Source organism: Notamacropus eugenii, chromosome 1 (genome assembly GCF_028372415.1).
Source record: "Notamacropus eugenii isolate mMacEug1 chromosome 1, mMacEug1.pri_v2, whole genome shotgun sequence".
Taxonomy (NCBI): domain Eukaryota; kingdom Metazoa; phylum Chordata; class Mammalia; order Diprotodontia; family Macropodidae; genus Notamacropus; species Notamacropus eugenii.
In genome coordinates this window covers 229,016,502-229,042,339 of record NC_092872.1, presented here as the reverse complement: position 1 = coordinate 229,042,339, position 25,838 = coordinate 229,016,502, and the positions used below count along the sequence as shown (strand labels likewise).

Genomic DNA, 25,838 nt, shown 5'->3' with positions numbered 1-25,838 from the left:
AAGACTATAGAAGGTTACTTTCTTGGTGAACAGGCATTTCCTCCCTTCCTTTCTGATGAGGAAGAACAATGCTTACCATCAGGCAAAGACACAGAAGTCAAGGCTTCTATATCCCAGCCCACTCAATGGGCTCAGGCCATGGAAGAGCTCAAAAAGAATTTTGAAAATCAAGTTAGAGAGGTGGAGGAAAAGCTGGGAAGAGAAATGAGAGACATGAAGTCAAAGCATGAACAGCAGGTCACCACCCTGCTAAAGGAGACCCCAAAAAATGCTGAAGAAAATAACACCTTGAAAAATAGGCTAACTCAATTGGCAAAAGAGGTTCAAAAAGCCAATGAGGAGAAGAATGCTTTCAAAAGCAGAATTAGCCAAATGGAAAAGGAGATTCAAAAGCTCACTGAAGAAAATAGTTCTTTCAAAATTAGAATGGAACAGATGGAGGCTAATGACTTTATGAGAAACCAAGAAATCACCAAACAAAAGCAAAAGAATGAAAAAATGGAAGATAATGTGAAATATCTCATTGGAAAAACAACTGACCTGGAAATAGATCCAGGAGAGACAATTTAAAAATTATGGGCCTACCTGAAAGCCATGATCCAAAAAAAGAGCCTAGACATCATCTTTCATGAAATTATCAAGGAAAACTCCCCTGATATTCTAGAACCAGAGGGCAAAATAAATATTCAAGGAATCCACAGAACACAGCCTGAAAGAGATCCAAAAAGAGAAACTCCTAGGAACATTGTGGCCAAATTCCAGAGTTCCCAGGTCAAGGAGAAAATATTGCAAGCAGCTAGAAAGAAACAATTCAAGTATTGTGGAAATACAATCAGGATAGCACAAGTTCTAGCAGCTTCTACATTAAGGGATCGAAGGGCATGGAATAGGATATTCCAGAAGTCAAAGGAACTAGGACTAAAACCAAGAATCACCTACCCAGCAAAACAGAGTATAATACTTCAGGGGAAAAATTGGTCTTTCAATGAAATAGAGGACTTTCAAGCTTTCTTGATGAAAAGACCAGAGCTGAAAAGAAAATTTGACTTTCAAACACAAGAATGAAGAGAAGCATGAAAAGGTGAACAGCAAAGAGAAGTCATAAGGGACTTACTAAAGTTGAACTGTTTACATTCTTACATGGAAAGACAATATTTGTAACTCTTGAAACTTTTCAGTATCTGGGTAGTGGGTGGGATTACACACACACACATGCACACACGCACACACACATAGAGACAGAGTGCACAGAGTGAATTGAAGAAGATGGGCTCATATCTTAAAAAAATGAAATCAAGCAGTGAGAGAGAAATATATTGGGAGGAGAAAGGGAGAAATGGAATGGGGCAAATTATCTCTCATAAAAGAGGCAAGCAAAAGACTTATTAGTGGAGGGATAAAGAGGGGAGGTGAGAGAAAAACATGAAGCTTACTCTCATCACATTCCACTAAAGGAAGGAATAAAATGCACACTCATTTTGGTATGAAAACCTATCTTACAATACAGGAAAGTGGGGGATAAGGGGATAAGCAGGGTGGGGGAGATGATGGAAGGGAGGACATGGGGAGGAGAGAGCAATTTGAGGTCGACACTCATGGGGAGGTACAGGATCAAAAGAAAGAATAGAAGTAATGGGGGACAGGATAGGATGGAGGGAAATGTAGTTAGTCTTATACAACACAACTATTATGGAAGTCATTTGCAGAACTACACAGATTTGGCCTATATTGAATTGCTTGCCCTCCAAAGGGAAGGGGTGGGGAGGGAGGGAGGTAAAGAAGATGGAACTCAAAGTGTTAGGAACAACTGTCGAGTAATGTTCTTGCCACTAGGAAATAAGAAATACAGGTAAAGGGGTATAGAAAGTTATCTGGCCCTACAGGATAAAAGAGAAGATGGAGATAAGGGCAGAGAGGGATGATAGAAGAGAGAGCAGATTGGTCACAGAGGCAATTAGAATGCTTGGTGTTTGGGGGGGGGGGGGACAAAAGGGGAGAAAATTTGGAACCCAAAATTTTGTTAAAATGAATGTTCGAAGTTGAATAAATAAATTAATTTTAAAAAAAAAGAAACAAATTTGGCTCTTTTTATGATGAGGAAAAATAAAATGAAGGTACCCGCTCTGGAAAACAGATGGGACAGGAAATTCCATCTCCAAGTGAAATTCTGTAAGAGAATGGGCTATCAGCACCAGATTCATCCAAGTCTGCATCCTGGCCAAGTGAGCCTGCTCAGGAAGCTGACCCAAGAAGCAGGTGCTCCATAGAGAGTTGGAATCAGACTTCAACCACTGAGGCTGCTTACTCAGGCCATGGCATTTCCCAAAGCTACCATTTTGACTCCTCCCAAACCATGAGATCTTCAGTTCAGGTTTGGTCCTCCCCAGGTCAGTGTGACAGGCAAGCGCCAGCCAGCGTGGGTCTTCCTGAGCTCTGCATGGAATACATTGGTCAGAGAGTTATGGCTTATGTACCTCCTTCTGTGGAAGAGAGAAGCTACCACTGCACGATCAGGAGCAAGGCTGGGCATGGAAAAAGTTGTATTCAAACCATCAGCCACTGCCTTTTCACTGTACACAGGAGCCCCCTCCTCTGCTGTAGCAACCTCACCCCCAGCAGCCAGCAGCCCTGCTGCGCTCAATGCCCCAGCACCCCACCTCTCTGCTACAGCAGCTCAGCTCTTCTCTGCTTTAGTGTATCAAAGTCAGATACAGCCATTGTGGAAGGGAGAAGAGCAACTCTGTGAATTGTTACTTCTTTTAACGAGAAAGGACAATTGCAGTCCACCAATCTCTGCAAGGGTCTACATTGCTTTTGCTTGATGAATATGTGACTGCCACCTACCCTGGGAGATCTGGCTGCCCACCAGGGACATCTGGATGCCCCCCCAAGGGATCTAGCTGCTTCCCAGGAATATCTGACTGCCCACCTGGAAGATCTGACTGTCCATCTGGGATATCTGGATACCACCCTAAAGGTTCAAGCTGCTACTCATGGACATCTGCCTGCCCACAAAGATCTGACTATCCAGTAAGCACAGCTAGCTGCCCACCAGCAAGATCTGGCTGCCCATCTGAAAGATTTGACTTCCCAGCAGGGATATCTGGCTGTCCACCAGGAAAATCTAGATAAACCCCTACTGATTCATCTGCCTCCCAGGGACATCTGCCTGCCCACCTGGAATATCTGATTGCCCTGCCACCCTCAAGGGACATCTAGATGTCCCCTTGGAATCTGGGTGATCTGATGGATCTCTTGGGAGATTTAAGAGAGACCCCAGACCCCAGTTTGACCAGCTGAGTGGTCCAGATGGTTTATTGGTTTTCTTAAAAGATGAATTCTCAAGCAATTTGAGAAATAGGGATTTCTTGCCATTATATAATAGTCACTCTAATAAAATCCTTCATCTTCCTTGTCAGCAATAAAAATAGCTAACATTTATGTAGGCCTTACTCTTTGCCAGGTCCTGCATTAAGTATTATACAATTATGATCTCACTTGATTCCCACATCAACCTTTGGAGGCAGGAACTAGTCTTATCCTCATTTTACAAATGAGGAAATTGAGACAAACAGAGGGTAAGTGACTTGCCCAGGGTCACACAGTAAGTATAAAAGGTTGTGTTTGAACTGGGAATCTAGCTGACTCCAGGCCCAGCACTGTATCCACTAGGCCACCGACACTTCTTTTAAGGATGCTTGATCACGTCCAAGGTCAGGCTGAGTGGTGGGATAGGATTTTGATTTATTTTGGCTTTTGTTTGTTTGGTTTCTGTTCTGTAGCAGCAGTATTCTTTTCAGGGTTAGGATAGGCCTTCAAACAAACAAACAAAAAACCCCAGGGTTAGTAACCCCAGGGATCTCAGACAATTCTCTAAGACTCAGCTACAGAGAAAGTGCTAACCTGCTTTTGGAGGAGAGAGCTCCCCAGAAGTATCCATTCACCAACCAATGAAATGCCAGAGTGGAAGTCATCTCTTAATTACGTAGAGCCAAGGATTCTATCAGAGTACTGAGAGAGATATAGAGAGAATATGAAGAGCAAGCATGTATGAAAAGTAATATGTAAAAACAAAAGGAGAAAAATTAGCACAGGAAATACCTAAGTAGATTGGACTGAACAAGCAATGGCCAACCTATGGCCTTGAGGCCATCTCTCTAGGACTGCAAGAACAATCCTTTGACAGAAACCAAACTTCATAGAACAAATCCCCTTAATAAAAGGATCTATTTTGTAAAACTTGGATTCAGTCAAAAGGCTGCACCTGAGGACCTAGAAGGCCACTTGTGGTCTTGAGTTCGAAGGTTCCCCATCCCTGTCATCCATATCTAAGTCTAACCAAAAAACTGTTAAAAAGCCAGGCTGGACAATAAGAGTTGCACTCAAACCATCACCTGGGGTGATGGGGAACATTTAGGACCTCTGTATCAAGGCCATTGTTAAGACTCAGTGCAGGACATGGCTAATATAGAAATGTTTTCAAGACTTCATCTGTATAATCAATTTAAAATTGCTTGCCTTTTTGAAGGAGTGGGGAGAGATGAGGGAGGGAGATTATTTGGAACTAAACATTTTTAAAATGTGTGTTAAAATATTTTTGCATATAATTGAAAAATATTTAATGAAATAGATCAAAATATAGTTAAAGAAAAAAAAGACAGTTCAGTGCAGTGGGAGAGGCTATTAGGAGCCATGTAAACTGCTGAATCTTCTCAGTTACCAGAAAATAATCTGAAAGTGAAAGTATGCATCATTGTGCCCAAAGCTCACCATTTTTGATTTGTTTAAAAAAAAAAAGTCTGTAAATGAGGAAGGAATATTGGGGGGGGGGCTGGATCAAGGGAGTCCCTGGTTTAGGTGATGGGTCACAAGTAACTTCTCCTGACTGAAGAGCAGATGGCCCATAAAAGCAAGCTAAGCTGAATGTATCCCAGGACCATCAAACATCTTTGTTTTGACATTGCTTGTATCCCCAAGACTTAACACCATGACACAAGAGGCTCCTAATAAATAGCAGTTAAGGTTGGTATTAGGCACAAGGTGCTCTGCAGGTTGGGAGGTGAGAAGAGCTACTCTTTAAAAACTTCATTTTGACCCCCCACCCCCAAACCCGCATTGCTCTGACCCACTAAGACCACTATAAATAGATACCCCAGAGATAAAAGAAGGAAAGCAAACACACAAAAATATTGAAACATTTTATTGTTGTAAAGATGTGGAAGCAAAATGAATGTTCATTGACTGAGAAACGGTTGAAAAAATTATGGTACCTGAAAGTAATTAAAATTGTGCTATTAGCAATGTCAAAAGGGCCTATACTGAACAACTCAGGATAACTTCGAGGGACTGAGAATGAGTTAGCTGAGGAAAACCACGAATCGAACACTGGAAAGGAAAACAATTTTGATCAAACCAGCGATCAATTCTTTCTGTGCAGAAGACTAATGCTTCTCACCTCTTTGCACAAAGATGAGGGCTGAGAAATAGATTTTCAAATGAGGACCATATGTGGATCTGTTTTGCATGATCACACTCATTTGTGAGAGAAGACTTTTAACCTCAGAGAAGGGGAGGGAGGTAACAGCAGCAGTTGTTGTGACAGAGAAAGAGAAGACCAGTCTGGGTTTACTGAGCCCTCTTCTAAGTGGGCAGCCAGGCCTCTCCATTTCATATCCTCACAATCTTCCAGAAGCAAACTCACCAACCTCAGTATTTGCAGGAGCTTCTAGGACTGGGCTTTCATGCCTCACCCCTTCTCTTGCCTTATAATAAATTCTTTCTCTCAAAGAAAACATCGATGAATCATTAAAATGCAGAAAAGAGCAGAAGGAATTTCAGAAGGAGAAACAGCAGAGCAGGCCAGTGTTGGAGCTACCTTGTTAAGTCTGAAATATGCCTAAAAATAGACCAACTGTGCATGGTGGAGAATCACAGTTTTAGGTACAGTCCTATTTTTCTCTTCTTTGAAAAGTATTCATGTTTGTTAATGTTGGCAATAATAAAACTATATTTTAAAAGATCTGTTGATTATGTTCAAATCTTAACTACATGTTCATAACAACAAGCTAGCATGAATAATGGTAATGCTTTGGTTGCATTAATATTGCACCAAAGTATTTATCCTGGCACCCAGAATTATTGTACATACCTCACACCTACTTCAAGGTCACCAAGAAGAAAATGCCAAGCAAAATTATTTTAAGTTTTAAAGTTAAGTTCAACCATTAAAGCTTCCACAAAGCAGAATGGTCTTCTTAGGAAGGTTGTATGTCCCCTCTCGTTAGAGATTCCAAGCACATTCTAGGACTACATGTCAGGTGTATTAATGAACAACAGGTTTAGAATCAACATTGACATATTACTTTTAAGTTGGTAGAGTGCTTTGCATACCTACTGCCTTTGATGAGTACTCCATGATTCTCATTTGCAGTTTTTCTGTTTGAATTCCCAGAGGGAGCATCTATATACTAGCTTCTAGGGGGTAGCCCAATGGTTCTGCACATCTAAAACCACTGAACCCCAGCAAGTATCCTCATAAACAATCAGCCAGTAGATGAAATTAGCTCTTAGCAAAAGCATTTATTAAGACAGAATAGTAAGAACAAAAAACATACCTCCCATGAAATTATCTACCACAAATACAAATCATATCCTTGGGAAAAACGAGCTCAAACATAAAGTACAAGGATAGGGAGGTATATGTATGTGACAGAGTTGTGTCAAAGGAAGACTCAGAGCACCTGGTACTGCAGAACCTGGAATTTCTTTCTCTTTTCATTGAATCCTCACACACCTTTCCTTAGAAGCAGTGTCTCTGCTGAGTGGATTGCTCAGCTGGGATTCCAGCTGGGATTTCCTCTGCAGAGCCTGCCTGGATTGCCAGAATTTTCTCTCTTGAGTCTGTAGCTTACTCTCTTCTCTGCTTCCAAGGATCCCGTTTGTATTGCCAGGACTTAAAAACCCAGTAAGCTTCAACAAAGGGCCAGTCACCCTCTGCCTGAACACTTCCTCCTGTCACAAGCAGCACATTCCATTTTGGAGAAGCTCTAACTGTTATAAAATTTTCCCTGAAACTGAGCTAAAACCTGCTTCCTAGTGACTGCCAGTCATATAACAATTCTTCAAGTAACTGAACACAATTATCACATCAATCTTAGGTCTTTTCTAAAGAATTCCTAATTCCTTCAACTAGTTCTCCTGTGACATGGTTTCCAGGCTCTTCATCCTCCTGGTCACCCTCTCTGGACATGTACCAACTTAGCAACATCTTTTCTTTTTTTCTTTTTCTTTTTATTTTTTTAGTTAATTTTTTTTATTTTCAGTGTTCTACTATCACTACCATATAATTTAGATTTTTTTCCCCTCCCTCCTCCCTACCTCCCTGAGATGGCATACAATTTTATATAGGTTCTACACATACATTTCTATTAAATATATTTTCACTATAGTCATGCTGTGTAGAAGAATTAAAATGAATGGGAGAAATCATATAACAAACCAAAATGTAATATACAAAAAAATGATGTTCTACATTCTGCTACTGAATTCCATAGTTCTTTCTCTGGATGTGGAAGGCATGTTGCCTTGAAAGACCACTGGGAATTTTTCTAAGTCCTTGCATTGCAATGAAGTTCCAAGTCTACCAGAAAAAACTCTCACACACGGTGGTTGTTGCTGTGTACAAAGTTCTCCTGGTTCTGCTCCTTTCACTCAGCATTAGTTCATGTAAGTCCTTCCAGGCCTCTCTGAAGTTTTCCTGTTCATCATTTCTTATAGCACAATAGTATTCCATTACATTCATATACCATAATTTATTCAGCCATTCCCCAGTTGATGGGCATCCCCTTGATTTCCAGTTTTTGGCCACCGCAAAGAGTGTTGCTATAAACATTTTTGTACATGTGGGACCCTTTCCCATTTTTATGATCTTTTGGGGATACAGTTCTAGAAGTGGTATTGCTGGATATAAGGGTATGCATATTTTTGTAGCCCTTTGGGCATAGTTCCAAATTGCTCTCTAGAATGGGTGGATCAGCTCACAGCTCCACCAACAATGAACTAGTGTTCCAACTCTCCCACATCCTCTCCAACATTTATCATCTTCCTGTTCTGTCATGTTAGCCAATCTGATAGGTGTGATGTGGTACATCAGAGTTGTTTTGATTTACATCTCTCTAATCAATAGGAATTTAGAGCATTTTTTCATATGACTCCAGATATCTTTAATTTCTTCCTCTGAAAACTGCCTGTTCATATCCTTTGACCATTTAGCATTTGGGGAATGACTTGTATTTTTGTACATTTGACTCGGTTCTCTATATATTTTAGAAATGAGGCCTTTATAACAGACACTAGCTGCAAAAATTCTTTCCTAATTTTCTGCATCCCTCCTAATCTTGCATTGGGTTTGGTTGTGCAAAAATTTTTCTGTTTAATGTAATCGAAATTACTTTCTATCTCCTCTTTAGTCAAAAATTCTTCCCTTCTCCATAAATCTGATAAATACACTATTCCTTGTTCCACCAATTTGTCCATAGTATCAATCTTTATACCTAGGTCATGTACCCATTTGGACTTTATTCTTGTGTACAGTGTCAGGCATTGGTGTATACCTAGTTTCCGCCACACTGTTATCCAGTTTTCCCAGCAATTTTTGTCGAATAATGAGTTCTCATTCCAGAAGCTGGGGTCCTTGGGTTTATCAAACAATAGATTACTATATTCGTTGCCTGCTGTGTCTAGAGTACCTAGCATATTCCACTTGTCTGCCCTTCTGTTTCTTAGCCAGTACCAAGTGGTTTTGATAACTGTTGCTTTATAATACAATTTGAGATCTGGTAACACTAGGCCACTTTCCCTAGCATTTCTTTTCATTAGTCCCCTTGATATTCTGAACCTTTTGTTCTTCCAGATGAATTTTGATATTATTTTTTCCAGCTCTAGAAAGTAATTATCTGATAGCTTAATTGGTATGGCACTAAATAAGTAAATTAATTTAGGTAGAATTGTCATTTTTATTATATTGGTTGGGCCTACCCACGAGCAACTGATGTTTTTCCACTTACTTAGATCTGGCTTTATTTGTGTGTAAAGGGTCTTGTAATTGTGTTCATATTGTCCCTGGGGTTTTTTTGGCAGGTAAACTCCCAAATATTTTATAGTGTCTACCCTAGCTTCAAATGGGATTTCTCTTTCTATCTCTTGCTGTTAGGGTATGTTACTAATATATAGAAATGCAGAAGATTTGTGCGGGTTTATTATGTAACCTGCAACATTCCCAAAGTTGTTTATTATTTCAAGTAGTTTTTTACTTGAATCTCTGGGATTCTCTAAGTATATCATCATATCATCTGCAAAGAGTGATAACTTAGTTTCTTCTTTGCCTATCCTAATTCCTTCAATTTCTTTATCTTCTCTACTTGCTACAGCTAACATTTCTAGTACCATATTGAATAATAGTGGTGATAATGGACAACCTTGTTTCACCCCTGCTCTTATTGGAAATGCATCTAGCTTATTTCCATTGCATATAATGTTTGCTGAAGGTTTTAGGTAGATACTGCTTATTATTTTATGGAAAATTCCCTTTACTCCTATGTTCTCCAATGTTTTTAATAGGAATGGGTGTTGTATTTTGTCAAAAGCTTTTTCTGCATCTATTGAGACAATCATATGGTTTGTTAGTTTTGTTGTTGATTTGATCAATAATGCTAATAGTTTTCCTAATATTGAACTAGTCCTGCATTCCTGGTATGAATCCTACCTGATCATGATGTATTATTCTTGTGATAAATTGCTGTATTCTTTTGGCTAAAATCTTATTTAAAATTTTGCATCTATATTCATTACAGAAATTGGTCTATAATTTTCTTTCTCTGTTTTGTCTCTTCCTGGTTTAAGTATCAAAACTATATTTGTATCATAAAAAGAATTTGGGAGGACTCCTTCTTCCTCAATTTTCCCAAATAGTCTATATAGTATTGGAATTGTTTTTTAAATGTTTGATAGAGTTCGCTTGTAAATTCAATCGGCTCTGGAGATTTTTTCCTAGGGAATTCACTGATGGTTTGTTCAATTTCTTTTTCTGAGATGGGGTTGTTTAAGTATTCAAATTCCTCTTCTGTTAATCTGGGCAATTTACATTTTTTTAAAATACTCATCCATCTCATTTAGATTGTCGAATTTATGGGCATAAAGTTGGGCAAAGTAAATTCTAATTACTGTTTTAATTTCCTCCTCATTGGAGGTGAGTTCACCCCTTTCATTTTTGATATTGATAATTTGGTTTTGTTCTTCCTTTTTTTAAAGCAAATTGACCAAAATTTTATCAATTTTATTAGTTGTTTCATAAAACCAACTATTAGTTTTATTTATTAGTTCAATAGTTTTCTTAATTTCAATTTTATTAATCTCTCCTTTGGTTTTCAGTATTTCTAATTTGGTATTTACTTGAGGATTTTCAAACATCTTTTCTAATCGTGGAAGTCAGAACTGAACCTAACACTCCTGACCTGGCATGTTTTACTTCCACAGAACAGAGAGGGTGGGCAGTCACAGATATTGTTCAGGAAATACAGAAGTTCAGATAAAGACTGTAATAGCTTTCTGGCAGACACAGCACACTGACATTTTAAACTTGCAATCAACTAAAAACATCCTGGGGTCTAGCTACAGATCCCATAGTCTAATGTTCTGTATCTGAATTTCTTAAGGATGGGATTCTATATTCAGAATCCTGGATTATCAAACCTAGAGAAGACCTTAGAAATCAACTAGTGTCATAGCTTCATTTTTATAAAAGATGAGAAAAATGAAGGTCTTGATCTTATTAAATTTCATTTTATTAAATGTGATTCATAATTCCAGGCTTTCAATATTTTTCATACCTTGTCTTCCAAATATATCAACATTTATTAATTTGTTAAATGTAGCATCTGTGTTTCTCCTCCAAATTACTGACAAAAACGTTAAATGAAGAAGTGTTAAGGATGGTTTTTAAGGCATTCCACTGACCACCTTTATCTAGACCAACGTATTAATCAGTTTTTAAAAAAAAGAAACCATGATAGACTAAAGAACAATCAACTTTGTGGCTGCTTCCTGTGCAATTTTGTACAAGCCCCTTCAAATAAAGGAAAAAATTCTTTAAAATTCCTAATCATGGAGAACAATAGCAACCAATACGAATGTTCAAATAATTCCTGCTTCAATACCCATTTTTTTTTTCAGTAAATAAGGGAAGATCCAATGTGTTACCCTGCCTCTCTAAAACCTGGAGAACTGGATTTTCTAAACTCACTTCTGAATTTCTGAACTAAGCACAAAGGCAAAAAAAAGTATCATGAGTTAAGCAGTTACAGGACAAAATCAATTAATTATAAATAGAATCAATTAAAAAAAAGATACAGCATTGATCTGATTATTTCAGTAGCCAATTATGCTTGCGTGTGCATGTGTGCTTTTATAGACTTCTACCTGAACACCTCAATTAATGTGAGATATTTTTTCTTAATTTTCCCCTCTGGTCCCCTAGTATATTCTTCTTATTTTCCTTTTCCATTAAGATAATCAAAGCATAACACATCCACTTCTAGACTTCAGTCTAATTAGGCTCCCTGTATGACCACTCATGACAATAAGGTTTAGAGGAGACACATATATCATTTCCCTCTATTAGAATGTAAACAATTTATCCTTGTTTAGTGCCTTATGATAGTTCATTCCTATTTATCTTATGTTTCTCTTAACTCCTGATTTGTATTTCATATACATATGAAGTATACATACACATATAGCTCTGGTCTTTTAATCAAGAATGCTTGGAAGTCCTTTAGAATCCTTCTCTCCCTCCTCCTTTTCCTCCCCTCCATTAGAGTATTCACTTTTGCTTAAGTAAATTACTCTTGGCTGTATGCCTATATCCTTTGCCTCCTGAAATATTAGCTTCCAAGCTCTGTACTCTGTACACTTTAAAGTGAAAGCTCCTAAATTGTGTGTGATCCTGACTGCAGCTTCTTAGGACTTGAGTTCTTCCTTTCTGACTGCTTAGAATATATTTTAATTTGAACTGGAAGCTCTGGATTTTCTTGTTTGAAGCTAATTCCATAATATATCACTTATTCTAAGAATATAATTTATACATTGACTGATGTAGTAGTTAGGTGTAAAAGGACCTGGAGATAGGAAGTCATGAGTTCAAATTCAGCCTCAGACATTAAGTAGCTGGGTGACCATGCGCATATCCCTTAACTTACTTGTCTCAGTTTTCTCATCTCGAAAATGGGGACAATAATAGCACCTATCTCTCAGGGTTGTTGTGAAGAAAAGTAGTATTTGCAAAGTGTTTAGAATAGCGCCTGCCACAGAGTAAACGTTACGTAAATGTTAAGTAATAGGAGGAGGAGGAGAAGGAGAAGGAGGAGGAGGAAGAGGAGGAGGAGAAGGAGGAGGAGGAGGAGGAGGAATAGGAGTAGGAGTAGGAGTAAAATGGGTATAATAATAGCACCTATCTCCCAGGTTCTTGAGAGGGTAATTGTAAAGTGATCTATAAACTAAAAAATGCTGTACCAATGGCAGCAATTACATTTATATGATAGGCATAATGGTGCAGTAGAAGGAATGCTGGATTTGGACTCAAAGGACTTGTCACCTTGGGCAAATTGCTTCACTTTTCTGGGTCTCAGTTTCCTCAGTTTCCCTAAAATGAATGAGATAGACTAGATGATCTTTAAGATTCCATCCAGCTCTGTTTCTCTGTAAGTGCCAAATAAGTAGAAAATGCTATATGGTTCCTACACTGGTTTGAGTACCCTTAGGAGACCATGAAATTACTTTTTGGGTTCTTCACTCTATATATATACCAAACATTTCCATTTTGCATTTTCTCAATCAATAGGGTTCTTAATCACGTGGGATTATACTATTGTGGTTTCATATACACACATATAAACACACATCTATCTGGGCAGCTAGGTGGCACAGTGAATAGAGTCTGGAGTCAGGAAGACCTAAGTTCAAATTGGACCTCAGATACTTAATGGCTGTGTGACTCTGGACAAGTCACTTAACCCTGTTTGCCTCAGTTTCCTCATCTGTAAAATGAGCCAGAGAAGGGAATGCACAGTACTGCAGTACCTTTGCCAAGAAAATCCTAAATTGGGTCATGAAGAATTGGACATGACTGTAAATGAATGGTAACAAATATATGTATACATGTAAGTGGTTATACACACACACACAATTTTATGTACACACAGAGACACTGTTATATGTACATAATTTATATAAATAATTTAAATACATAAAATAATATGTGAATAATTATGTATTTATATATTATAAATATATAACTAAATATATAATTATTTATATATTATAAATATATAATAAAAACATAAAATATTACATATAAAATTATATATTTAAAACATAAAATTATATGTAATGTATACTATATAAAATATATATTATATATAAAATACATGTAATATACACACAATATGTTATATATATAAATATGTACACTATAATGTTATATATAATATATGTAAATGGAAATAATATATGTAAATGTATACATGATATATATCATGTAAGATATATAAGGTATAATGCACTATATATAAAATATATAAATACATAATTTGTTTATTAAAAAATATAATTTATACAAATATTTGTGTGTGTGTGTACACATATATATGTGTGTATATATATAAATGGTTTCACATCCATAACTGTGTATCTCTATACTACCATGTGAGGGTCCAGAAATATTTTTCCATTAAATAGAATCCCTCTTGTCGAAGGTTAGAAAAGATCAGACCCAAGGCTTTCTGCCACACGCTTTAAAGAGGACCCTAAGATCCTTCGCCTGCCAGTTGGAACTTCTGGAGTCAGTTCTGACCACGTTTACGCACCCTGACAGTGCGCATGCGTGCTTGCGCTCCGGCGCCAACCAATCAAATGCGTCTCAGTCTCTGAGTCTCAGAAAAAGCTGTCCCTTCCTCTTTCTGCGGGCACTTTGTTCCACGGCCTCGGGGGAGGAGGGAAGGAAGGCGCAGACGGAACTTCCGCTTCCGGCGGCGTCCATGCGGAGAGGGGGCCGGTGATCGCTGTGGGTACCAGTAACGACCGCTGGCGGACAGAAGAGAAGAGGAGGGAAGGTAGTTACGGGCCGAGGAGCAAGAGCGGCCCAGGGCCCAGCAAGGGTCGCGGTCTGCGGAGATTCCCGCGGCCTCCCGGGGGGGACTGGGGGGGACCGCCCGGCCAGATACCCTCTCCCTCCTAGCTCGCCCCTCCCCACTCCGCCTCCCCCCGCCCTCGTGCCCAGCGCGGGAGTCGCCCCTCCTCCCCCAGCCCGGTGAGGGGTAACGGACGGATTCGGGTCCTCGGATTCCAGAAAGTGGGAAGGGAGGGGGTCGCCTAGGAATCGCTCCAGTGTGGTTCCCCATTTCCAGACGGGTAAACTGAGGCATAGCGCAGCTGGAGGCTTCCCCTGGTACGAAGTGCCGGTGCTGAGAGTGGGCCCTTCGTCGTTCTCGGTCGAGCCTGACTCCTGACCCCGTTTGGGTTTTTGGTCCTTTGGCAAAGACGCTGCTTCCTTCTCCAGCTCCTTTCTCAGAGGAGGAAACTGAGGCCCGCAGGTCAAGGGCCACCCAGCTAGGAAGTGTCCGGGGCCAGCTTCGATGATCTGTGTTAGCGCGCGGTCTCCCCCGCCTTGTAGAAGCGCCAGCCCGCGCAGAGGGCAGGGACCGCCCTGTCCTCTCTTCCCCACACTTACAGGGAGCAAGTCGTCAGTAAATGTGTGTTGTGTGATCCTCGTCAAAGATGCTCGCGCCTTAAATTATGGTTATGGCTGGGAACGAGGAAGATGTGGAGAGTCTCTCCCTGTCCTGCCTTCCTCTGTCACCTTGTGACAGCCCCTCTGGTCTCTGCTTTTCCTCTGCTCTTACTGGCACCGACTAGGCTTTCGGACCTTTGCTGCTGCCCTGCTGAAAATGAGAAGTCAAGTGCCTTTCTCTTTGCCCTTTCTTGGGTCATATGTGTTACACAGGGCTTCCCTAGGGTCTTAGTGCCTTTTAAGACTTTCAGGACATCTTGTATTTACAGATGACAGAAGCCAAGGAGGATAGTTCGTACACTGGGAAACAGTTAGAGTTTAGAAAACAATTTCACTGGGCCGGAATGTTGGGCCAAATTGAATACCATAAAATTGAGTAGGGATAAATATAAAGTTTTCTATGTGGCTTACAAAAATTGACATCACGTGTGTGATAGGATGGGGTGGGACCAGGTGGGAAGAGGCCGCAGCTAAAGAACAGACCAAAAAGATTGGGGGTTTTAGTGAATTTCGGGTTTAATATAGGTCAGGTGGTGTGATGTAGCAATTTAGCAGGCAAATGAGATTTTAGACTGCTTTCCTGGTGTATAATAGGTGATAATGCTGCTGCACTTCTGCTTTGGTCACTCAGCTGGAGGATTGTGTTCAGTTCTGGTACTGTGTTTTAGAAAAACTATGGATTAAGCTGAAGAATGCCCAGGCAAATGGGACCAAGACGATAAAGATCCTTAAGATAATGCCTTATGACAGTCATTTGATAGAAAAGGGATTTTTAGCTTTAAGAAAAGACAGGAGGTAAATTTTAGCTATGCTACGTTCAAGTATTTGAAAAATGCTCATGTGGAAGGAGTAGATTTTTTTGTGCTTATTGTGAAATGGTTAGTTCAGGAGCACTGGAATAGAAGCAGTTGTGAAGAGGTAAATTTAGACTTGATGGCAAGCAATGGGCTTTACTGCAGGTTTTTAAGCATAGTATGGAGAATCATTTGTCAGATACGTAGGTATGTTTTTGTACCTATTAGATTACCTCCGAAGTCTTTCCTAACTCGGAAATTCTTTAAACTATTCTTTAATATTTAATTTTTTCCAATTACATATAAAAACAATTTTTAAAGTTCATTTAAAAAAAAATTTGAGTTCCAAGTTCTCTCCTTTCTGTTCTTCTAAATTGACTCTGTTCTTTACACCATATTTCGGAAATGAGGCGTTTATCAGAGAAATACAAAAATTTTCCCCTGATTTTCTACATTTCTAATTTTTTTGCATTTTTTCTTGTGCAGAAACTTTTTAATTTAATATAATCAGAATTATCATCTTACATTCCATAATGCTTTCTGTATCTTGTTTGGTCATAAATTCTTTCCATATCTGTAGATCTGACAGGTAAAGTTTTTCATGCTCCCCTAATTTGCTTATGGTATTAACTTGTATTTCCATTTAAGAACCCATTTTGATCTTATCTTGATATATGGTATGAGAGGTTTAACTGCTTTTCAGTTTTCCCAACATTTTTGTCAGATAGTGAGTTCTTGTCCTAAAAGCTGGGATCTTTGAATTTATCAAATACTGTGGTTATTACCTACTATATATTATATACCCGGTCCATTCCACTGATCCCCCACTGTGTTTCTTAACCACTACCAGATTGTTTTGATGATTACTTCTTTATAGTACAGATTGAGATCTACAGTTAGACTGCCTTCTTTCACTTTTTTTTCTTTAATTCCCTTGATATTATTGACCTTTTGTTTTTCCAAATGAATTTTGATAATAATTTTTCCTAGCTCTGTAAAATAATTTTTGGTAGTTTGATTGGCATGGCATTGAATAAGTAATTAAGTAGAATTGTCATTTTTATTATATTAGTTGGGCCTACCCTTGAGCAATTACTATTTTTCCAGTTGTTTAGATCTCACTTTATTAGCATGAAAAATGTTTCATAATTGTGTTCTTATGGTTACTGGGTTTGTTTTGGTAGGAAGATAACCAGGTATTTTATATGATCTACAATTGTCTATATATTGTCTACAGTTATTTTAAATGGAATTTCTCTTTCTATTTGTTTCTGCTAGACTAACTCTGAAATTGTTGATTCTGTGATTCTGCTAGTTTTCCTAACCTCTGTTTGTCTGTTTCAGAACAGGAATGAAAAATCAGGCAGCGTAACTCCCCTAGTAGATGAATTTTGGCACCATCATTTTTCTCAGGTCTTTTTACCCTAAGCATCCCTTGCTATATATGTGGTCCTTACTCTCAGGATTAATTGTGGTAGTGTTCCCTAAGGATTATTGTCCTTTTAGGGGAGCATTCAGCTGTTTGACCCAGATGCATGCCCTAGTGGTATGGTCTGACTCTAGTTTCTGGAAGGGATAAGTGAGTATTACACAGGCCTCTTAGTTCTTTGGAGGCAAGTATGTTGAAGTATGAAGAAATCAGTAGTCTGTATGAGCCTGGATGAATCCGTGAGTGCTATTTAGAGTATTCATTGAACTGAGTGAAGATTTTTGTTTGCTTTTTAGCTTATTCCCAAGTACATGACATGCTTCCTTTGTCTTCATTGTTTTGCTGGGCTATTTTGTACTGTAATTATAAATGAAGGGACAATTTTCTGTTCTCAGTAGACCGACTTGGGAGTCCAAATGATGCTTATTTCTTTATGTCTTAAATAGTTATTCAGCCATTAAGAAGTGATGTAGATGTGGAGTCAGGAGAGGTTTTAATTCAAATTCTGACTTTGACATTTATTAGCTTTGTGGCCATGGGAAAGTCATTTAATTTTTCTGTCTCTTAGTTTCTTTATTTTTAAAATGAGACAATTAAACTAAATGACCTTTTAGATAAACTTTATGGAAGAATAAAGTTGGAAATAATTTTTAGTAGCTCTTTTCTATCCCTATTAGATAATCAAACACATAGTTTTTGCATACAGATAGAGATTTTTTTCCCACTGGTTGTCTGGTTTGTCATAGCCAGAAAGACTGAAAGATAATTGTTAATTGTCTCTTGCCGTAGGTGATAGCTGATTGCTAAAATTCACCATGGAGGACAAGGATCAAAAAAGACATAGGAAGAAGAACAGTGGGCCAAAAGCAGAGAAGAAAAAGAAACGTCACCTGAAGGATCTAGGACTTGGAGATGAGGAGGATGCTCGGAAGAGGAACCCCAAGGCTTTTGCTGTCCAGTCGGCTGTTCGGATGGCACGGTCCTTCCACAGGTACAGGCGACTTTTCTTCTTGTGGCTCCCTTATTTTATATAGTGAACACCATGAGATGGAATGATTTAATTTTAGAACTGTAAAAGACCTGGAATTAGTTCTATTCTTTGTGAAGTAACATCCCCCATGTAATTGTAGAGCATGTCTTTAGTTAATACATGGAAAGGCTTTATCCTTGTCACTTAACAATAACCTTGTAGGAGGCTTTTGTTATGATCCAAACTTTGAATTGTCCTTTGGTACTTAATGATCTCTTTGCAAAATATTGATTCCATTCCATTAACTTCAGATGAGGGCTTTTTGCTTTTCTTTTCAGCTGTGTGTACAGCTTTTGTTTTTCATTAGACATTTATAATGAATTCAGAAATACAAGTTTTAAAATTGTTTTAGTCTTATCTACGTGATCAGTTGCTAAACCATAACAGAAGACAATTGCTTCTTTATCAAAAGGAAACAAATAGGACTTTGAGAGAGAGACATTAAAATGTCTTTAAAATAGAGCAGTCATCAGGTTTTCTTTTTATTCATGATTATGGATGTATATGTGAAATTCTTATTCTAATTTCTTTACGTATAGAACTCAGGATCTGAAGACGAAAAAACATCACATTCCAGTGGTTGATCGAACTCCATTGGAACCCCCGCCAGTGGTGGTTGTGGTAATGGGTCCTCCAAAAGTTGGGAAGAGCACTTTAATTCAGTGCCTTATTCGGAATTTTACAAGACAGAAACTGACAGAAATTAGGGGTCCTGTAACAATTGTTTCAGGTATGAATAGTGCTGATATGTTCTCACATGTTCCTATTTTTTGTTCAGATTTTAGATAGAAGAAAATGTATTTCACAATATGGCTTAGTTTTTAGTTTAATCTGGAAATGAAGTAATATGATGTAGAACTCAATTCTTTTGTGGTAGGGAAGATGATTTTAAACTATGGAATAAGGTAAACTGTGTCTTGAATCTGTCACCCTTTTGCTACTTAGTAATTTTTAGAAATCACTGCTTTGACCCAAAATGAATCACTGTGGTTAGAATTTCACCTACTAAGGAGAGTTTTATTCAGTCATAGAAAGTTAGAGTTAGAGAGGAACTGGGAAGTCGTGCAGTCTGACACCTACTATGTGGCCATCCAGTCTTTGCTTGAAGTTCTTCACAGTGGGAGAGCCCCCTACCTTGAGGCAGCCGTTTCTATTGCTCTGATTCTTAAAAGGTTTCTTTTTCGCTTCTTTACATCTTGTATCCATTGTTCCTGCTTTCTCCTGGATCCAAATGGAATACATCTTATTTGTCGTCCACAGAGCAGCTCTTCAGACGCTTTGAGACAGTTCTGATGTACCTCTCACGTTGCCTTCAGTCTGAACATCCCTGGTTTCTTCAGCTGATTCTCTTCTGAATAGAGGCTTTTCCCCTTTGGATACTCTTCAGTTCGTCAGTGTCCTTCTTAAAATATGGCCAGATACAGTATATGTCAGGCAGGGTCTGAAAAGGGGTCAGGGACAACTCTGCTACCTCTGGTTCTGGAAACTGCCTCTTCATGCAGTTTAAGATCTCATTAATTCTGTTTCCTACCACATCATACCTTTGTCACTCTGAGGTGATTTGGCAGTCTACTAAAATTACCGTTCAGTCCTAAGTGCTGGGCCTTGTGTGAAATGCTGGGCATGAAAGTGCAAAGAAGGGAACATCCCTTACGTTGGAGTTTACATTCAGAGAAGGAAGACAGCAAGTCTATTTTTAAGTATGTATAGGATAAACAGTTTATAGACTCAGGGGCAGGGGGTGCAGCACTGATTGGGGGGATCAGGAAAGGCTCGATGGAGAATGTGCTGCCTGGTCTGTGTTTTGAGTTGGAGTTTTATGAGGTGAGGAATAGAGGGAAAGCCAGATTGATTGGATCATAGAGTATGGTATTGGGAATAATGTGCAAGCAGACTGGAAAGACAGGTCGAGGTCAAGTTGTGAAGGGCTTTATAAGTTATACAGAAGACTGTATTTGATTCTGGGGGAATATGGGGTCACTTGATTTTACTGAGTAGAAGCATGATATGTTCATATCTCTACTTAAAATCATTTTGGCAGTTGTAGAAATGTTGGACTGGGGTGTGGAGAGACTTGAAGCAAGGGGAGACCATTTAGAAAGCTGTCCCAGTAATTAACATGTCATTGAATTGAGGATGTGGTGGTTTGAGTAGAGGGAAGGGAATCATTGAGAGACTTGTGAAGATAGAAATGGCAGGATCTGGCAAATGATTTCATATATGTGATGAGGTAGAGTGACAATCTTTTTCAGACAAGTTGCTGTCTAACTGTGCCTTCCCATTTTGTGTTTTTGAAGTTGTTTTTTTTTAACCAAAATCTAAAATTTGACATTCATTTCAGTTAAATTTCATTTTATTCAGCCAAGTTTTCTAGCTGGTTATGTTGTTTTTGTCTCCTAAATTTGTTATCCTGTTTGTTAACTTTGTATAATTCAAGCTTTATGTCACCTGAAAATTTATTTAAGATAACTGAAAAATATTAAGCATCACAAAGCTGATTGTAGACTTCTGGGACACCCCAGTAAAAACCTCATTACAAATGAACATATACCTTTAAAGATTGCTCTTGAGTCTAGCCATTGAGCCAATTCTGAATACACCTGATTTTCCTGCTGTCCCATGTTTATCTGTAAGATCTGATAAACTAGTGTAGGCTTTGACTTCCATTTCATTTTGCTGCTTGCTGAAGAGGTTTCCAGTCTCTTTTGATCTCCTCTTTATATTGACCGACATCGGTGAAATTTTGTTAGGAATGTTGATGTTGTTTCTCCATTCTCTCTCCCATCTGTTTCTTCCTCTCTACTCACAGAATAACCATTCTTACCATGTCTCGCCTAGACTGTTGAAATAACCTTTCAGTTGATCTCCCTTGTTCACCCACACAGTTCTCAGTGTCATTTTCTTTAAGTGAATAAGCTCCTCTATTTGGCTTTCAAATTGCTTTATGACCTGGACCCAGTTTACCTCTCCAGCATCTTCAGTCATGTGTGACTCCAACTACTTCCTGTACAATCCAAATTGTATGTGCCTCTCCCATCTTCTTCTGTCCCTTTGCCAAGGTTGACTTAAGTGCCTGTAATACACTCCCACTTCTCTTCTGCCTCTTGGAATTCCCTCTTTCATTCATAGTTCTGCTCACTACTCACCTTCAGTCTGAGACCTGTTGAGATCCCCTTAGCTACTAGTGTCTTCAGTTCAATATATTTTGTATCTTTTTGGAGTATGTTTTATAATACTTATTTATGCCTTTTGTTGTCACTTCTGATAGACTTCTGTAAGCTGGGAGCTGTTTGCTTTTTGTCTTTGTGTCTCCAGTGCCTCACACATAATAGACACTGGATTACTATCTTTTCTTTTTTCTATTTCCTTTTTTTTGGTTATTAAAATAGGTCAGGTTGGAATTTCCTCAGAGTCAGATCTTCTGACTTTTATTCTCCTAGTTTGTTGTTATTCAGTCATTTCAGGTGTGTCTAATTCTTCATGACCTCTTTTTGGGGAATTTTCTTGGCAAAGATACTGGAGTAGTTTTCCATTTCTTTCTCTAGCTCATTTTACAGATTAGGAACTGAGGCGAATAAGGTTAAATGACTTGTACAGGGTTATACAGCTGCTAAGTGTCTGAGGCCAGATTTGAGCTCAGGAAGGTGCATCTTCTGAAGGCCCGGCACCCTATCCTCTGAACCCCTTTGCTCCAAAAAATTGATGATCCAGTCATATAGAAAGTTCATTTGGAAATGATTTTTCATGGTAACTAATCATTTCCTTTTTTGCCAGAAGATTTTCAGTCACTTTTTGTGAATTTTGTTGGTGTTTGGGGTACTTAGCACCTCCTGGCTCTCTTCCTGAAGAGAATATTCATAACGTATAGTTATGAGATTTCTGTATACTATACAGACCTTTGGTTCATCTTTTTTCTTAATCCTGAACCATACTTTCATCATGCTTTTTGATGTTGTCCCATAGTTGCATTAAAGTCCTGAGTGTTAGAATATGCTAATTTAGCTTAGAGGGTGGTCATAAGATTTTTCTGCATCATCATCTATATTGGCACTTGATGTTGTTAGAAGCACACTTGACACCAAAAGGTATCAAGGAAAATGTATTATAGCAGAGCACAGAGGAACTGAATGCCTTGGCCAAAAGTGGGATCATTTCCTCCTTAGGAAGGGAGAGAGCACTGAATACAGAAGCCAGAAGTGTTATGTACTGTTAGTTCAGGACAGATCTTCCCATCAGGAGAGATTGGTCCATTCTCCATTAGATCACCATCTTCTCTACATGCCTACTACATATCTCCTTGATATGTTGTGTGTTTCTCCCCCCAACATATGAATTGTGCCTAATTTTGTGCTGTCTCTCCCCCTGGGGCGAAGAAGTTAATACACATGAGGTTCCTTATGCAAGTGCGGTGAAGGAAAGCTTTTTCCCAGCCTGTTTAGGCTGGTTCTCCTTTATCCAAAACTTCCGTGATTTTCTAAAGGCCACTAACTGTCTCTTAATTGGTTGGGCCCACCTGTGATCTGCTAGCTTTTTCCTATCTAACTTGTTTTCAGTGATTTCATCAGCTAGTAACTCTGTGGAAACTTAACTCTTTGCTGTCTCTCACAGTGTATAGGCTGTCATTATTTTCATGATGTTCTCTTTGCAAATATTCATCACGGCGCTGCAATGTGAGATGACCAACTATTTAACAAAATGATGTGTTTCTGGTACAAGGTAAACCAGCTCTGCCAATTTTATTTGCCTCTTGAAGGAGAATTTCTTTAGTGGAGAAATTTTCTCATGGGGAAGGGAGAGAGGAACAACCATTATTAAGTGCCTTCTGGGTACCACCCATGTGCTGTGCTAAGTGCTTTATGAATTTTATCTCATTTGATTATCATTTCCTAAATATATATATGTATACACACACACACACATCAAGAGTGTCAATATAGTTATGTGTTACTTTTTCTAGTAGTATGCACATTTGTTCATGGTCAGAGATCTCCTATTTAGTGTACCAGTAGCTAATGTTTATATGTGTTACTATGGTTAATATATTTTAATAATTCTTTCTCAGAAGAAGTCTGTTACATACTATTGTACGTCAGTCTGTAAGAATATGTAACTATTTGGTATTTTCCTCCATATTTCACATTATGGCATGATATTTGAATATTTTTGTTTCATGTATATTTTTAAATTTTCAGTAATGCCTTTTGTTTACACACTATACTTAAATCCCTATAAATTCCTCTTATGTATCTCCCCCACCACCACCATCGAACATGACTGGGAATAAAGACAGAGATTTAAGAAAATCCATTGGCACAGCATCAGTGGCCATGGTTGCTGAAGAGGGAGCTGAGTGCCTTGTTCTTCCGAACTGAGATTAGACACTTTTCATGACTGATTTAGTGATGACTTTATTTATGTTATTACAGTAGTTTTCTTAGTGTTCATCACTTTAAAAACACACTACTGTGTACACATCTTTCCATATTTCTCTGAATTTGTCATTCATTTTTTTCTAACAGTGCAATAAAATTCCATGATACTCAGATATCACAATTCTAGTCCTTCCCAATCAGTGGCTTCTCACTGTTTCCAAATTTTTGCTAGCAATCCCCCCCCCCAAAAGAAATTCCAGAAAATAGCGCAGTATTTTGGTAGACACATAGAAGTATTTGAGTAAACCAGTTTACAAGATAAATGATTTTCAGTGTTTTTAAAATATAAGTTTTCTGCATCTTTATTCTTAGGTAAAAAACGACGGCTCACCATTATTGAATGTGGATGTGACATTAACACAATGATTGATTTGGCAAAAGTGGCTGATTTGGTAAGTTATCAGGGAAAGCTTCAGTCTCTTTTTGAGACTTTGACATGTTTAAAACAGAATAATTCATTATCTTCTCGCTCTCACCCTGCTTTCCTATTTCAGCTGAAGAAACTACCATCCAGTCCCCCAGTTTCAAAACTTCACAGTCATCTTTGACCCTTCATTCTCCTCATATATCCACTCAGTTGCCAAATCTTGTGGTTTCTACTGCTACATCTCATATATCTGTCCTTGTCTTCTACTCCCATGGCTCCCACCCTAGGGCAGACCTTCATCTTCTCTCAGCTCTGTTGTTGAAATGGCTTACTAGTTGGTCCTGTTACCTGAAATCTCACCTCTGTTCCACACAACTGACAAAAAGGATTTTCCTCTTTACACCCACTACTGTATCTTCTTTCTGCCTTTGTAGTAACTGGAATACTCTCTCTCCTTACTATTTCCTCTTAGAATTCCTAGTTTCTTTTAAAGATCAGCTCAAATGCTACCTTCTACTTGAAGGCTTTCCTAGCTCTCCCATCCCCTACCTCTATCCTAGTGCTTTTTCAATCCCTAAATAAAACAGATTGCCTTGTATATGTTTATTTTTGAATGTATGATCTCTCAATATAATGTAAGTTCATTGAAAGTATAGGCTGTTTCATTTCTGCTAGCCAGGTGATGTGATGCATAGAGCCTTGGACTTGGACTCGGGAAGACCTCAGTTTAAATGCTGTTTCTTGATGCTTGGCCCTGGGAAAGTTAGTTCACCTGAGTCTTCCTCTCTAAATTGAGGATAGTAACACCTGTCTCAAAGGATTTTATGAAGTTCAGCTGAGATAACATGTAGAAAGTGCTTTGAAAATCTTAAAACACTAGATAAATGTTAACTGCTCTCTCTCTTCAGTTTCTGACACAGGGCCTACTAATCATTTCATAAATGCTTATTGATTGAGACTTAATACTTTTTATTGTATTCAAATGTATCTTGCTTTTGCTACTAATATTGAAAAGTGTATGTAAGATACATTTTAGTAAATTACATTATATCTTAAAAAGGTGGAGGAGTTTGATATTTAAAGGACCCCTATATCCTTTATATAGGTGAAGAGGCCTTTTCAATCACCTCCAATACTTATCTCTCTTGTAAATTTGTATTTGTATGTGTGTTGCAGTGTTGTAAAGATGATGACCACCTATACAAATTTTCAGTCTTGATTTCTATGCTTTTTCAAATCACTTCCTGAACTAGCACTAATGGAACAGTTCTTAAATAGCTGGATGGGAAGTTATGACAAATCTGTTGAGATAATTTCTTTAACAAAATTTGTTTTCCTCCAAGTGAAACTGGAAAAAAAGGCATTTGGTTTTACATAGGATTGTATATTCTATTATTATTCTTTAATTTCCATTCTAGGTTGAATGGAAGGATGACTGCTTAGAGTCCTATAGTTTATGTTTTTAGCTCTAAAGGTATTTTATAAAGGAGTTGCTTTTCTTTAAAGTAAAGAATTGTGAGAAGGTTCAGTTTTTATCTATTTTTTTCTAATACAATCAGTTTCTTGAGGTGGAAGGTTTGACTCTTGGTGGATATTTAGGTGCTCTGAGAGTAGAACTAAAAACTGTTTTCCTTGTCAGTGTGATTGTCTAAAGAGAAACTTGAGTCAGAAGCTGTAATGGGAGTTAAAAGTCTTCCCTTCCCATTAATATTCCTCAGGTAGGACTATTAAGGGAAGTTTGATTTGGAGAGGCTTGTTTTGTATGAAGGCCCACACCTTTTGCTGATTGCTAATGAGGCACTAGGTCACCAGGGCTGCCCTTGGGCTCTGAAAAGTGTATATATACTCTGAGGTGAGGTTTTGCTTTGGGGTTCAAATCATTGGAAGAGTGTTTGTGTGATGAGACCAGAGGAGACCGTTAAGGGTAGCTGTTAAGGACCTCCC

At 38.4% G+C, this 25,838-nt stretch overlaps 1 protein-coding gene across 3 annotated transcripts in view; it reads left to right on the top strand.

Annotated features, from left to right (window-relative positions):
- Positions 1–13,938: 13,938 nt before the first annotated feature.
- Positions 13,939–25,838, top strand: part of BMS1 (BMS1 ribosome biogenesis factor) — a 38,094-nt gene continuing 26,194 nt past the window's right edge. The window contains exons 1-4 of one of the 3 annotated variants that reach the window (XM_072628015.1): positions 13,939–14,165; positions 17,855–18,056; positions 18,635–18,825; positions 23,840–23,919. In XM_072628015.1, the coding sequence (XP_072484116.1) occupies positions 17,881–18,056; positions 18,635–18,825; positions 23,840–23,919 (447 nt within the window). In that variant the 5' untranslated portion in view covers positions 13,939–14,165; positions 17,855–17,880. Of the gene's footprint in view, positions 14,501–16,983; positions 17,050–17,854; positions 18,057–18,634; positions 18,826–23,839; positions 23,920–25,838 lie in introns of those variants that run through there. The other 2 variants (XM_072628016.1, XM_072628017.1) reach the window with 2 other exon arrangements.